Source organism: Toxoplasma gondii, chromosome VIII, assembly GCF_000006565.2.
Source record: "Toxoplasma gondii ME49 chromosome VIII, whole genome shotgun sequence".
Lineage (NCBI taxonomy): Eukaryota > Apicomplexa > Conoidasida > Eucoccidiorida > Sarcocystidae > Toxoplasma > Toxoplasma gondii.
In genome coordinates, this window is record NC_031476.1 from 6,482,761 (window position 1) to 6,496,438 (window position 13,678).

Sequence of the window (13,678 nt, forward strand, 5' to 3'; positions counted from 1 at the left end):
CGTAATATCCGTTCGGCAAGAAGCGACCCGAAGCGACTAACGCTTCCCGGTGTCAGGAGAGCATACCCGTCTTTCCCTACCATCACTGCGCCTCAGTAACCGATTGCAAGTGTTGCTGAGGACTCAGCAAATGTGTCTGCGTGTGTTGTTGACGTAAGGCGAAAGAAATCTGTCTATGCCCCCGTTCTTGTCTGCTTTAACACATGGGGATCGAAGCGTCGGTGTGTCCTAATCGAACAAAACATGTGAAAGTGGGGGAAGCCTTAGACAGGACCGAGCGGATTTTCGTTTTCAGTAGGCAACAAAGCTTCCTTGCGAAAGCCAGGAACACACAGAAACGAAAACTCCGTGTCAATTGGAAAAGTGGATAACTGGTGTTCCCGAAAGAAGTTCCCGGATGCTCATCCCACCGTCACACCGGACAACTTAGACAATCTAGCCGTTGGCACTTGTCACAACGAATCCCTCTGCGAAGACCGAAACAAAATAATCAAACGTCACGTTGAGTTGTTTCCAGTTCAGTGTCGTAAGGAGTACATCCTTCACAGGACTGACTTAAAAAGCGTAAGAGGACCGATAAAAACTGAGGAGGAACAAAAAGGAAGGAATCATGACATCGGTGAAAAACAGCGAGGCTCTCTTGGGCGACGACACGAGAAACACTGACAGCTACCGAATGAACTGCAAACCACCGTTATAAATACTTCAACAACTCTCGTGTTCAAAACAGAATTACTCGTGCCAGAACGACTAGTGATTTCTTCAGTCCATGGCAAGCTGCACTGTAGACACATAACCACGCATTCATTTATGCCCGTAAAACGAGAATGAGACGGTTTGTGCCAGATAACATGGACACCAAACACCTTGCCCTCAGCCTCCGGCGTACTAAGGATGCTCCCCTCTCAAAACCATGCCTGCCACGTAGGTTTCATCATCGCCAGGAACTCCTTCTTTGTGGCAATGCTCAGGAGAATCATCACGTGGTGATTTACAGGTGGGTCCTCCTGAAGACATGGACAAACAAAGTGGCACAGAAATGAGCATGCGCACTACAAAAACATGAACACACAGAGATCACCATGAATACAACCAAAGACACGACTTTCTCCAGCTCTGACTGCACGCAAATACACACTCTTGTTTACTGCCTATCACCCGGCACCCCCACATACATATATACACAAACATACATACATATATACACATGCCTATATAAATGGGCAGAAACTGCGAAAGTATAGATATCTCTACAGGCACACTAAACATGTGCACATGCCATTTTAATGGTGTTTGTTTATTTCCCTCTTTCCATACTGTGGAGCGTCCTTACCCGGTCGCCGGCCTCGCCGGGTGCCAAGGCGCCAGTGGCCTTCTCTGCTGCGGCAGCTGGAGCGCTTTCGATTCGCTCGATGGCCTCGAGAATTTTCTTGGCATTTGCCTCGGACATTTCCTTTAGAGAGCGCGTAGGAAGGATTTGGTGGATCGGCGAGTTTCTGCCCTTTCCACTGGGTGCGCTGTGCTGGAGTTTTCGCTGGATGTGAAAGGCCGTGATGTCGTCGCGAACGAAGAGACAGAGCGCACTCGACAGGTGGTCTTTGTACCGGCGGAGACAGCGAACGAAGGAGAAAATGACACTCGGGAGAACACCGAGGCGACCGAAGGGACCAATCAAACTCTCGATGTTCCTAGTGAGGCGGAAGGGAACGCGCTCGACAAAGTCCAGCGACAGGGTTGATCCATTGTAGCACGGCTTCAGTTCGAGCTGCGACACGACACCTGTCTCGAGCGACAGGCGGATCTTGCTCGGGTTGATATCAGCCATCGAAAGAATGTAGTTCAGCAAGCCAAAGAGCCCGACGCTCTGCGTGAAGCGCTTTCTGAAGACGAACAGCTCGTCGTTGTTCGGAAGCAAATTCGCGACAAAGAGACGAAGGACATCGGAGGAAACGAGCTCGCACAAGTCGTCAAATGTTTCCTGCGCCGCCTGAATCTGACACGCGCGGTAGACATCGTTGTACCAAGCCGTCACGCGTTCGTCCTCTTGGTCTTCGTCCTTCTTCTCAGCCTTCACGTGCGTCTCGTCCAGCTTCTCCTCACTGCCATTGATCTTGACCTCGCCAGCCTCGGTCGTCGCCGCCGCCGCTGCAGCGCATGCGCTCGCCTCAGCCGATGTTTCTTCAGTCGCCTCTTTCCCCTTTTCTTCCGGAACCACGCGTTCCCCAGATGCTTCGTCTCTTCCCTCTCTGTCCCCCCTCACGTCGCTCTCGCCTTCGGTGGCGGCCGCCTCCTCGTCGTCCTCTGCTCTCTCGCTCTTCCCTCGGGCTCCCTCCTCCTCAGACGCCTCGATGTACTGCTGCAGACCCTTCGGAATGCTCGCGACCCCACGCCGTTTCAGCTCCTGCGCCTTCTCGAATAAAAGCCGATGGAGATGGAGCCGAATCAGCTGCCGGTGAAGCAAGACAGGAAGATCCGGGTCCACGAGACAGGTCTCAGATCCGCTCGCGGAAACTTCTTGCAGAATCTCCTGAAGGGTCAGCAAACTCGGCGGGTCCTCCATCAGCCGGCAGCGCGGGTGCACCGGGATCTGTGCATGTAGTGTGAAGGACAGACCTCGACCGCGGGTGTCCTTGAACCTAGAAACGCATCAGAAAAACAGACAAGACACTACGCTGTGGAAACGGCTGAGATTAATTAAAGAGGTAAAAACGAAAAACACGAGACGACGCAGGAACGGAGTCACGACGCAGTCGAAAACACGGCAGCACGATTCTTTGAAAACGCTGATCAAACACGAGAAAACGAAGAAAAAAGAAGAAAGTGCACTGGTATGCCTTCGCACACCTATTCCCTGTTGTACGGACTTGAATATTGCTGTCTAGCTTGTGAGGGAGGAGGAACAACTGAAAACTCGGAAAGTCGCGAAATCAGGACACCATCAACAAGCGAGTCTGAAAGGAATACCCACAGTGTGATGGAGATACAGAGCTTCAGTCAACAAATCACGCCTGCAGTTTTGCATGATTGTTTCCTTCCTCCTTTCATCCCTTGCCTCTCTGCCCTCCCCTCGCGGATGCCTTGATTCGAATTCCTCTTTCAGCTTGTCTCGATTCTTGCACCCTTTATCCGTTTCGGTTTCCCCACGTTTCCGCCTTGTAACTCGCAGCGTACTTGAAGAGTAGCTGATTGATCAGCGACAAAAGTTGAAGAAGTCTCTGCTCAGTGCGTTGATGCTGCGTGCTGTATGGCTGGACCACAAAGTAGTAGGTGTTTCCATTGCTGCCGATGAATCCGAGTCTCTTAAGCGTGTAGTGCGAACGCGTGGACGTCGACGCCTCGCTAGCGAAGCCCTCAATGTAAACGGTCTGGGGTGAGGCGGCGCCTGCGGCAGCGAAGGCGTGCGGGACCAGAGACTGAGATCCTTCTTTTTGCGTTTCTGCCTTTCGGCTGCCCTCTTCGTCGCCCTGCATCAGAGCCGCGGCTGCGCCTCCGGCCCCGCTGCGCCCGCCCCTCGCGCTGTCGTCCGCGTCGCGCTTCTCGGCGGCCGAAGAACCTCGCCACGAAGACGAGACAGAGGAAGGAGCAGGCTTCGCGTGTGAATGCGTTGGGGGCAGGAGTCCGCCGATGGACCCATGGACGCCGACATCGAAGTCGGCACTCGCAGGGTCGCTGATCGACTTCCAGAGTTGCCCGGGTACCTCGAGGCGGACGTTGACCCGGAGAAAGAGGTCACACAGAGAGTAGGAAATGTCTTCGAGAGGCAGCGAAGAGCCACGCTGCAGCAGCTGAGTGCGCCGGCCGAGAAGATCTTTCCACTTCTTCAGCTTCACAATCACATCTGACAAGTCAATGGACGAAGACTCGAAGGTGAAATCTTTTTCAAAATGCGGCCACAGCGCCTCCATCACGCGCCGCGCCGCTTCGTCGTTCCCGCTGTTCCCCGGCGCAGATCGAGAGCTGCGACTTGACCCACTTGAACGCGTATCTGGTGCAGGGGCCCGAGAAGCTCCTTGACCGTAGCTGGAAGAAACATAGAGAGAGAAAAGAAAATGGAAGAGGCCTCAGCTCCCTTTTCTGGAATGTACCATGACGGATTCGAGACCTGTTTTTCCGTGTGTGTGTCACCGCGTCGTGTACACGTTCTGGACCAACTAGGAATTGAGATAAATCCTGCGTGCGAGAAACGTATTCACTAAAAAAGGCCATAACTTGCTTTTCTGTAGTGGACATCGCATGAACCAGAAGACAGAAAATATTCTCCGCAAAAACGAGCGCGTATGCAGCCCTCTCCTCCTGTGAATGCGTTTCTCCCACCCACTCGCGACGGTTCGTTCGCGACACCTCGAGCATTTCTCAGAGGGCCTGGAAGCACAGTGCGCTGAGTCTCCGATCACGAGATGTGCGGGTGTCTGTCAAGAGCTTTGCATCTGCTTCGCTCCCTGAGAACTTAGCATCGAACAAAAGAGTTCACTAGTTCACAAGGCGTAGTTGGAAAGAGGAGACCGCGTTCGTCCTTGGAAGAGATAACTTCCGGACAGCCAACAGAGACAGGTCCAGCGAGGACAATGTGCCTTTTCGAATGGGTATTTCCAAAGTCGACTTTACAGCGCCGCGGGGGAGGCTGCGCCGACCGCTTACCGAGCGCGGTATCTCGACAGGATGTTGACCTTGAGGAAGTGGGCGGCAACGGGAGGAAGCTTTGTGTGGGAGTGACTGATTTCGAGGCACTGCTGAAAGAGCGTCCGGACGGCACAGAGAATCTCGTCGACGGAAGAAGGCTTCGCCTGGGTGACGAACTCCTCCGCAAGGTGTTCGAGGGCTACGCACTGAGGAGTGAAGGTGGTTCGGAAGAGCGACATGAGACGCGAGAGGTAAAAGAGGGGCGTTGTGAGAGCCGAGGAGCCTGCAGACGACTGCTGAGCGTGGTACTCGCGTCTTTCCATGTACGCCGTTCGGACGTCGAAGTAGACTGCCTGTGGCAGCTGCAGCATCAGATGGTACAGAATTGCATCCATTTCGGGCGCCTCCTGAAAACAAAAAACAGGACACGGCACAGTCGCCGAGCCTCAGGTTGCAATGGGGTGACGGGGACAGTGCGTCACTCGTCGTAAAGCCTTCGGTTCGGTAGGCCCGAGTCTTCGAGTCGCTTTCTCGGCGCATGTCACTCTGCCGGACCTCTATGCAGGAGGAAGAACTCGACTCATCACATGCTGCGTTTATCTAAACTTTCGACACACTTCCGAAAATCCGGCTCCTGCCATATCGCCCGACGATTATTGACCCCTGACTAGCTGTACATCCCTCACCGCATAAACCGGAGAACTGCCTTGTGAAACAACATGCAAACAGCAGCTTCGTTATACCGGTTCAGATGCTGGGAGAGCATCTCGACCTGATTGAACCACTCTTTCACTGTTTCCTGCATTCTGGGAGCCATCTGTGTTGCTGACGCTTCGCGTCTCTAATCTTAAGGCCCGTCCCGAAACCTAGATTCACCTTAGAGCTTGATTTTTGAGTTAAAACGACCTCCGTCCTCCAGGTGATTACATGTCTCTCTCTAGTGTTTCGACAGACTTCAGAACCACCGTGTGCATTTGCTAGCGTTCGACTTCTAGGCAGAGAAGTGCCAGCGCTCTCTCCCAGTCCGGAGGCGTTCTCCTCGTTCTCTGTGGTCGAGTTCGACTGCATGTTCCCTCTTCTCTCGGGAAGCCGACAGCTGTCCCTCCGCCTCCGTCTCTGTTGCTCGTGTTTTCGGTTCTGACTTTCCACTTGTCACTTTCCCTCTGCTCACCGGCCGATCAAGACCACTGAGGAGCTGAGGCAGCCAAGGCAGGAAGCACCGAATGGGGCAGTACGGCGCGAGTTGTCGGAAGGCCTTCGCGAGAGGCCTTCTCGGCCCTACATCGTAGGAGAGGAGCCAAAGAATCCGCGACAGATAGAGCCGCCCTTTCGCTGGCCTGGGAAGGACAGAAGCACAAAAACAAAAGCCGCTCCTCTGACTCTTCCTTGGCGCGCGCGGCTATCTACTCTCGCTTGTTAACGTCGTACGCAGCAGTGTCGCCTCAACACATGAAACGCTTGAAGCGGCGCTTCGCATCATGAGCGCCCTCTTCACACCTAGTGTCTCCCCCGAGCGGGGCAGGGTCGACGTCGCTGCTTTTTCTCCAGTCCCTGCTTCTGTCTCGGGCCTCGCTGTCCTTCTGAGTGTGCGAGTCTGCGAGTGCGAACCCTCACCGGAGCTGAAGGTTCATGAGGAAGCCAACCATTGCAGACAAGAGGTATCTCACGAGAGTTTCCTCTTCCTCCTTTTTGTGCGTCTCGCATGCGTCACTGGACTCTCCCTCGGCTGCTTCGGCAGAAGCCGAGAGAGCGCTCAGGGTGGCGGGTCCGTTGTGTAGGAAAAACAGACTTTCGTTCATCTTCGCCCAAGTCAGCCAAGCCGCGCCGCACAGCGGCTGCACCGCAAGGGTGGACCGCAGGAGAGAGTCCGCTCCCGACAGCAGCTCTACGGGGAAAGAACAAATTTTGTGCCGACAGATCCACGCGAAAGTGACTTCCAGAGGGGCGACCATGTGAAGGCGAGAGGCGATCGGATGAAGCGGGCGCACGCGAGCAGGGCGAGGACACACCAAAAGGCAAGAAAAACACACAACAAGTCCCAGCAGTCCCCCCACCAGAATTGGCAGTTCAATTCGAGTCGAGAAACATGCGAGAATGATAGTGAAGCGAGCACGGACAAACCTGGAAAGAAACTCAGTCATCACAGCCATCACACACCGTCACGCCCAAAGGGTAACGAACTGAGAATCGCCTCGTCCCAGCCGAAAACTGAAATACAGATTGTTGCACCTCAGAAATAGTCGGAAATGAACGACCACCTTGGTGCCATCGCGTAACGGTAGACCCAAGCTTGAAAGACGAAGAAAAACTCGAAACACGACCTCCCAGGAAAAAGCACTCCATGAAAACCTGCGGAACGCAATGTCTAGTGTGTAACCGGCAGTCTCGCTTCAGTTGTTAACTGATTGGTATTACAAACTGCCGGTGTCCACGAGTTTCGCCCAACTCAGCACGGCTTCCACGCTCACAGACGGCCAATCTCAAAAACACTGCAGAAGCGGAAACGTTTTCCTTTTCCTACCTTCGCGACTGACGCCTTGGAAGGCATTAGGACGGTCCAAGGTGTAGAGTCGGAACATGAGAATCGCCTTGAGTCTGAGGAGCTGCAGCCGCTGGGCGTCGAGCTGCTGTTGTACATGGGGGTCGGCACAAAGCGCGACGGGGGAGGCAGCAGCGGACGAAACAGAGGAAGGTCCTGGAAAGTCGAAATCGAATGCATTGAGCAGTTGAAGACCAGTGGCGTACTGCGCCGGGTCGCCTAGACACAGCTTCGCCTTCTCTGTCTGAAGGAAAAGAAAATGAATCAACACAAAAGCCGCAACAGTAAGGTGGGACTGCTTCGTCGACAGCCAAGGATTCTTTCGTGAGTCAGGGGCGGAGAAACACGCACAACAGAAAAAGATGAACTCCCGTCGGAAGCCGGAGCAAGGGACAGTGACACTGCTCAGCTTGCGAGCGAAGCAAGGACGGAACCCTGGAAACTCCAAAAAAATGCAGAGTTCTTTCAAATGCGCCCTGAAAAACGGGTCTCCCCATGTCACGCGGGTGCGCGTGTCGTCGAGGGAAAGCTGAGAAAACAATCGCGTTAGGCCGATTGCAGGAGTCACAATTCCCCACCAAAACAATTGGAGCAGCAATACAAAACGGTTCTGTCCCGATCGAAACCGACCTAACCAGGCGTCGCATTTTAAGCGTGCGACGGCACGCGAGGACGTCAAAAAAAAGACAAGCCGCTAGGCCTACAAAAATCCGACTCCACACCACCTCGAGAGCAGCAGGCGGTCCACACAGGCAACGAAACGGAAGCTTGTTCGACGCAAGGAACCGACAGAGAAACGGGGGACGTGGAACGGAGAACACCTTGAAGACTGCAACGCATGCGCACTGCCTGCCCAACTTCGAATTCCGTACCATCGCAATGAAGGCTTCCGTCGCATACGCAGGGTTTTTCATGGCCGGCAGATTGTCCATTTTCATCAAGAGGGCGAGAGAGACTTCCCGGAGTCTATTGGGAGACCGAGCGATGGAGACGAACTTGAGCATGGTCCAGGGCATGTCCTGAACGTACGCAGGCCACGAGGTCTTCTGCGAAGGCGTGAGGACCGGCGAGGACGTGACGGTGGACTGGATGATGGAGAAAATAAAGTTTCGCCAGACAAACAAGTCGTTCCAGCTGTCGATCGAGTCCCAGGTATTCGGCAGCCGCTCGCGCCACGTGTTCAGCGTCGTCCGGGCCGCGGGGAACTCGCCTGACAGGGAGAGAATCAGCAGAGGAGAAAGACGCCAACGAAGCAGAGATGAAACGCCGTGCTAGGCGGGACAAGGAACAAGAGGAAAACGGCGGGCGACGGAGAACAAAAAAATGAAACGAGGCAGCAGTGACAAGGAAGCAGCAGGAAGCCGCCTGACGAGGGGGGAAAACGTGGATCATAAGGCAAAAAGAGTCTTTTGACGGCGATAGCGAAGTCGAGTAGAGACAGCGAGAGGCCGAGGAAAGGGAAAACTGGGAGAAGGCGAAGAGCCGAGAGGTGCGAGAGTAGGAAGAAACCGGAGAGCGAAGCATTATGACGAAGACCCGAACGACGAAGCGCATGGTCAACGACACGACACGCACAGAGAAAACGAACAAAGCAGACAGGGAGCAACACCAGTCCTTCTTCAAACTCTCACCTCCCTTCTGGAGTCTTCGACTGAGATGGACGACCAGGTGGTAGCCCTCAAGGAGCTCCACATAGAGTTGGAACTGAACAAGGAGAGCGATATGGGCATCGGTGATCTGGGCGCACAAAGCAGAACACACACTGCCTCCTAGCGTAAACAGAAAAACAACACCTCGCAGCCCGTAGATCTCCTGTTCGTGTAGGCGTACGAGCCCACCAGGCTCGTAACCAATTGAAGATCTTCGTTCCTGGCGGAATGGCAGTCAAACGTTTCATGGCTGAGTGGTAAGCTCGCGTTTCTACTCCGAGACCAGCAGTCACCATGTGGTGCGCCTTCGCTTTCGTCTCCAGTTCCCTTCCTACGCGTACTTCGCACTCAGGCAACCGGTGCCCCAGAGACGACGCGCGAGAGAACAGGTTCCACGTTCATCAGAGAAAAAAAGGAATCGAGTCTGTCGACATGGAAGCCACCTACCACAGCAGGCAGTCGCCGCCACGACGAGAGCAGCAGACGCTGGCCTTCGCAGCAGCGCAGATCCATCTCGCGTAGCTTCTGCGTCTGCATCCACGGGGCGACCTCGCCGTCTTGCCTGCCTCGAGGGTAGACCACCTCGTGGAGCGCCTGGTAGGCCTGTAAAGCAAGAATCAGGAGACCTTCTGCGAATGGTCTTCACCTCCAGGAAGAAGGACGGAAAGGAAGAAGGACGGAAAGGAAGAACTCCGAAAAAACGGTTCGGCACCAAGCGGCGAGACTCGAGTCGTCTCGAACGGATGCCCCCTGTCGGACTGAACTGTGTGAGCGCAGAATCGTGACAAGCAAAGCGCGTTCGCGAGAGAGACAACACTTACCTGACACAGCTTTGTGTACGGGGTATGTACACCGTAGGCGTCAACCATGTGTTCAAGGAGGTCCCAGTTTTGAAGTTTGGAAGCGCAGTCGAGACCCAGTTGGGATTCGGAGCCGAGACTTGACGCGTACTCGTTGAGAGAGTTCCACTGATTCAGATGCTTCGTCGTCGCCAGCCAGCACACATTCCACCAGAATACTTCTTCTTTCTGTTCTTCGTCTTCCACGTCTGCACGCTGAGAATGGCCAAGGCACGGAGGGAACACACCGGACACAAAAATGCATGCGCATCACGCATGATGGCCTAAGAAGGCTTCCAGCTTCCGGCGCTGGAAAAACGACACTGGAGTTTAAAGCGTTTAAAGTGAAATAAGACCGTCATGTTGCACTTACGCAAGTTCCAGATTACGATACGCTGCAGCTTCACCCCAACAGGCAGCAGTCTAACGTTCCGTTTGGCCGCCCTAGAGGGTTGCGCGCGAACGACAGTCCGGAAAAAAAAGATGCACAACTGCCACAAAGATGCTCGAAAGAGCGTTGCGTAGACACGGAGTGACCTCCGCCTCTGAAGCAGCTCCCTAGAGCCGTAGTGCGCGGACAGTGAGGTGCCAAAGAGGCCCCGCAAAAATATCACAACAGGAGACACCTACCGGCGACGCAACAGTTTTCATGGCCTCCACAATGCGGTTCTTCGCCTGGTTGTAGAAACCATGCTGGAGGAAGGCAAGCGCTGCACTGCCTTCCGCTGTCGTGAGGCGAGAGGCGACGACGCCGGCCTCGTAGTCCGGCTCCTCCAGCTGTCCGTACAGCTCGTGGAGGTACTGCAGAGACAGTCGAAAATGACAACCACCGGGGACTGGAGGTCGACGCACACAAATTCGACGCATCCTCATTCGCGCATTCAGAAACGCAATTCTCACGCAGCAGACGTGGATTCCTAGCGGCTACCCCGAGGGAGGGACCATGCGTTTTGAAGATGAAACTTTTCTACCGAAATTGTCCTCTTTGTCTTTTCAAGAAATGTTTCGAGAGAGAGAAAAGGCATGAGTGAAAGAGAAAATTAGGTGTGCCGAGAACATACCCGATGTGGGCGTCAGAGACAACCACCTCACTATGACCGTGTCAGGGAGAGATACGGAGAGGGATTGCATGCAACACAAAGACAAGCAAACGCCCTCGAAGAAAAAAGAGGCACGAGCGTTGAAACGAGCAAGGACGAAGCAGCGAAGAGATGGGGATCCAGTAAACCCATGTTAAGACAGATCGGTGCGGTTCATGGGAAAGCCTAAGGGAGAGTCCAACATGCAGCACTTCCAGAAACGAAGAGCGCCCGAGAAAAGGATGCAGTGCGTCTGAAAACCAATACCGCATATGCGCATGCCCAAATATGGCAAGCGCGAACACACAAGTTTCCTCGTTGACGCAGGTAGTTCCAATGGAAATCTGAGCTCGCGTTTCGCCGTCACGTTTGCTTCCGGTTCTGTTCTGCGTGAGCCCCTGAAAAGTTCTGACTCTCAGATTCACTGGGAGCTCGCCAGAGTCCTTACACTGTCGCATCGGCATTTAGACGAAATGCCTTGACTTACCACAGCAGCCTGACGCGCCACCGCGCCGCTCTGCAGCTGCCAGAGCGAGTCGTCGTCTGTTTCCTCATCGTCCATGTCTTCTTTCACAGAGTCCAAGGCCGTGCCTGCCGAGGCTTCGCTGTGTCTGCTTCGCGCCTCTTCTTGGGGCTCCCGCTTAACGGCATCTGCCGGGCGGCTGAACGACAGGAGAGAGGGAATGAGCGTTCGTGAACGTCGCACTCCAAGTACGCAGTGAGCACAGTGCAGGCACACGCTAGTCCTAGAATGGTTTGTGCCTACGCGGCTCCTCGAATGAGGGGTAACAGCCGCTTGGTTGAATGCGCATACACGAGCGTAAAATGCGTTTCACGCAAGTTGTCCACGCACGTTAGGTCTCCAGGTTAACGTTGATTTCCATGGTTTTGCGGCACTATACACGTTTTTAAAACGCAGCTCGACTCTTGCAGTTGCGGTCTGAAGAGCGACGGAGGTGCGGTATTATCTAGTTTTTAAAAATAACGAAATCAATACATATAAAGGCTGAACCAGCCCATGGCTCCAGAGTGCCGGTGCGGACGGTCACACGAAACGGACGTGGAGAAGAGTGGAAAAAAACAAGAATGATATCTTTGGACGGGGTCCAGAGGCCCCCCCGAGACGAGGGAGAGACAAAGGACATAATGGAGAACAGTTGGCAGGTTATGTGTTGCGACCGCCTGAATCGATCTTACAAGAGACGTGCTCCCGCCTCCATCTTTCGTTCCCCTTGCCTCGTCCCCTGTTTCTTCTAAATTCCTCATTTCCCTTGTATCTCCTCTCTCATAGTCTTCCCCTTCTCTCTCTTGCCTCTTTTCTGCATTCTGCGCCGCACCTTTCCCTATGTTTTCTCGTATCTATTTTCGCACTCTCCTTTTGGACATTCTTCGCTCCACCTGGGGCTTCTCGTCGCCTTTTTAACGCCCCCCCACACATTTATGTACCACTTACTTGGCACTGTCTCCCCCGTCCATGTCCACGTCTGTCTCGGGAGTTGTCTTGGATCCTTCTTGGTCTTTTGTGTGTCCGCGCGAGTCCTCCAGGGACGAAGCCCCGGCACTGTCTCCGTTCGCGCTGGTTGGCGAGAGATCTGTGAGTTCTACTTTCTCCGGTCGGGGGAAGACGCGCTCAGAAAAGGCACAGAGAAACGTATTCTGCAGCAAAGGCAATACCTCGTGGTAGCACGCAAAGGTCTTTGCCAAATAGAAAAGCAAGTCCGAGGGGAAGACAGGTATCGGCGAGCACCTGAGAAAGGCAGAGAGCAGCGGGTGAATTGTCGCCGCTCCCGCGCATGCTGAGCTGTTAGGTAAAGCAGAGGAAGCAGAAGAGAGAAGGAGGTGGTGTTGCTGGCGCTGGTGAGAAGGAGGGAGGGAGGAAAGGAAGGGAACTCGAAGGTGAGAAGGATTTGCGAGAAACACCGTGAATGCACGTGTGATGAGGCGCCTCGTCGTCGGGCCCACAGCGCGCCAGAGGACCTGGAAGAGCGACGCCCAGACACTCGCGCAAATCCGAGGGGCGAGGAAGGCAAGATCAAGCAGACACGAGGAGGACGACGAAGAGACAGAGGGGAGAAAGAAAGGCGAAGTAGACGACGAAGGAAAATGCGAGGCGCATTTTGAGGAAGAGGGGAAGAGAAGCACAGTCGAGGAAGCAGCCAGGAAACGGGTATGGAGGCGAAGAGCAGCGTCAAAATTTGCCTTCCACTCTGCAAACGAAGACGTTTGAGAGGAGAGATCCAGGACAAGCGATGAAGCTTCAAATGGCCTCTTCTCTCTTCGCTCTCGTGTCACTTGCTCGAATCCAGTCCCCGTGTTGGAAACACAAGCCTCGCCCGTCGCGGCAGTCGCTCTCGTACCCACGGGTGACTCGGCGCCCTCTGCATTCTCAACTCTGCGTTCGTCTGCCTCTGCTTCCTGTTTTTCTCGCGAATCTTGCCTCGTCCCGGCGCTCTTCTCCGCACTAGGAAGCACGAAGGGCAGCGCCGGCGGCGGGAACTCCGGCGAGCACATCGACGCGTAGATCTGCGTAGCTGCCCGAATATAAGGCGACAGCTGCCGGCCGCGAGCTGCGAGCGCTAACGCGGCGCGGTCCAGGGAGAAAACCGAGTATGAATTCCACTCGGCAGTCGCGTCGAGCCAACTGGGAGAAGGTGCACTGAGGCAGGGGAGCGCAGGAAGCAGAGGCGGCAGCCGGGCGCCGTCAGAGTCTCCCAAGAGCTCTCGGTGCTGAGGAAATAAAGAGCGACAACAGAGGGGGGCGGGATGCAGGAGGAAGGTAAGGCAGAGTCTGGAGAATACACGGCGAGAAAACGACGAAGAAGCAACAGCAGAGAAACGACAACGCACGGAGGACCACTTGCATCGGAGAAGGCCGAAAAGACACAAAATGGACAGACACCGAACGAACAAGACCCGAACGTGAAGGCATGCAGACACCCGCGCAGGTCACCT

The 13,678-nt window shown here is 54.6% G+C and overlaps 1 protein-coding gene across 1 annotated transcript in view; it reads right to left on the reverse strand.

The window, feature by feature from the left end:
- Positions 1–357: 357 nt before the first annotated feature.
- TGME49_268370 (non-specific serine/threonine protein kinase) overlaps positions 358–13,678 on the reverse strand; it is a gene marked incomplete at its 5' end in the record, with an annotated part of 36,512 nt that continues 23,191 nt past the window's right edge. Inside the window, 14 exons of the mRNA XM_002365503.1 lie at positions 358–1,007; positions 1,334–2,636; positions 3,172–4,020; positions 4,639–5,027; positions 5,792–5,957; positions 6,235–6,505; positions 7,142–7,403; positions 8,032–8,369; positions 8,791–8,896; positions 9,256–9,411; positions 9,630–9,863; positions 10,278–10,448; positions 11,214–11,388; positions 12,180–13,453. Of these exons, the coding sequence (XP_002365544.1) occupies positions 906–1,007; positions 1,334–2,636; positions 3,172–4,020; positions 4,639–5,027; positions 5,792–5,957; positions 6,235–6,505; positions 7,142–7,403; positions 8,032–8,369; positions 8,791–8,896; positions 9,256–9,411; positions 9,630–9,863; positions 10,278–10,448; positions 11,214–11,388; positions 12,180–13,453 (5,796 nt within the window). The 3' untranslated portion in view covers positions 358–905. The remainder of the gene's footprint in view (positions 1,008–1,333; positions 2,637–3,171; positions 4,021–4,638; positions 5,028–5,791; positions 5,958–6,234; positions 6,506–7,141; positions 7,404–8,031; positions 8,370–8,790; positions 8,897–9,255; positions 9,412–9,629; positions 9,864–10,277; positions 10,449–11,213; positions 11,389–12,179; positions 13,454–13,678) is intronic.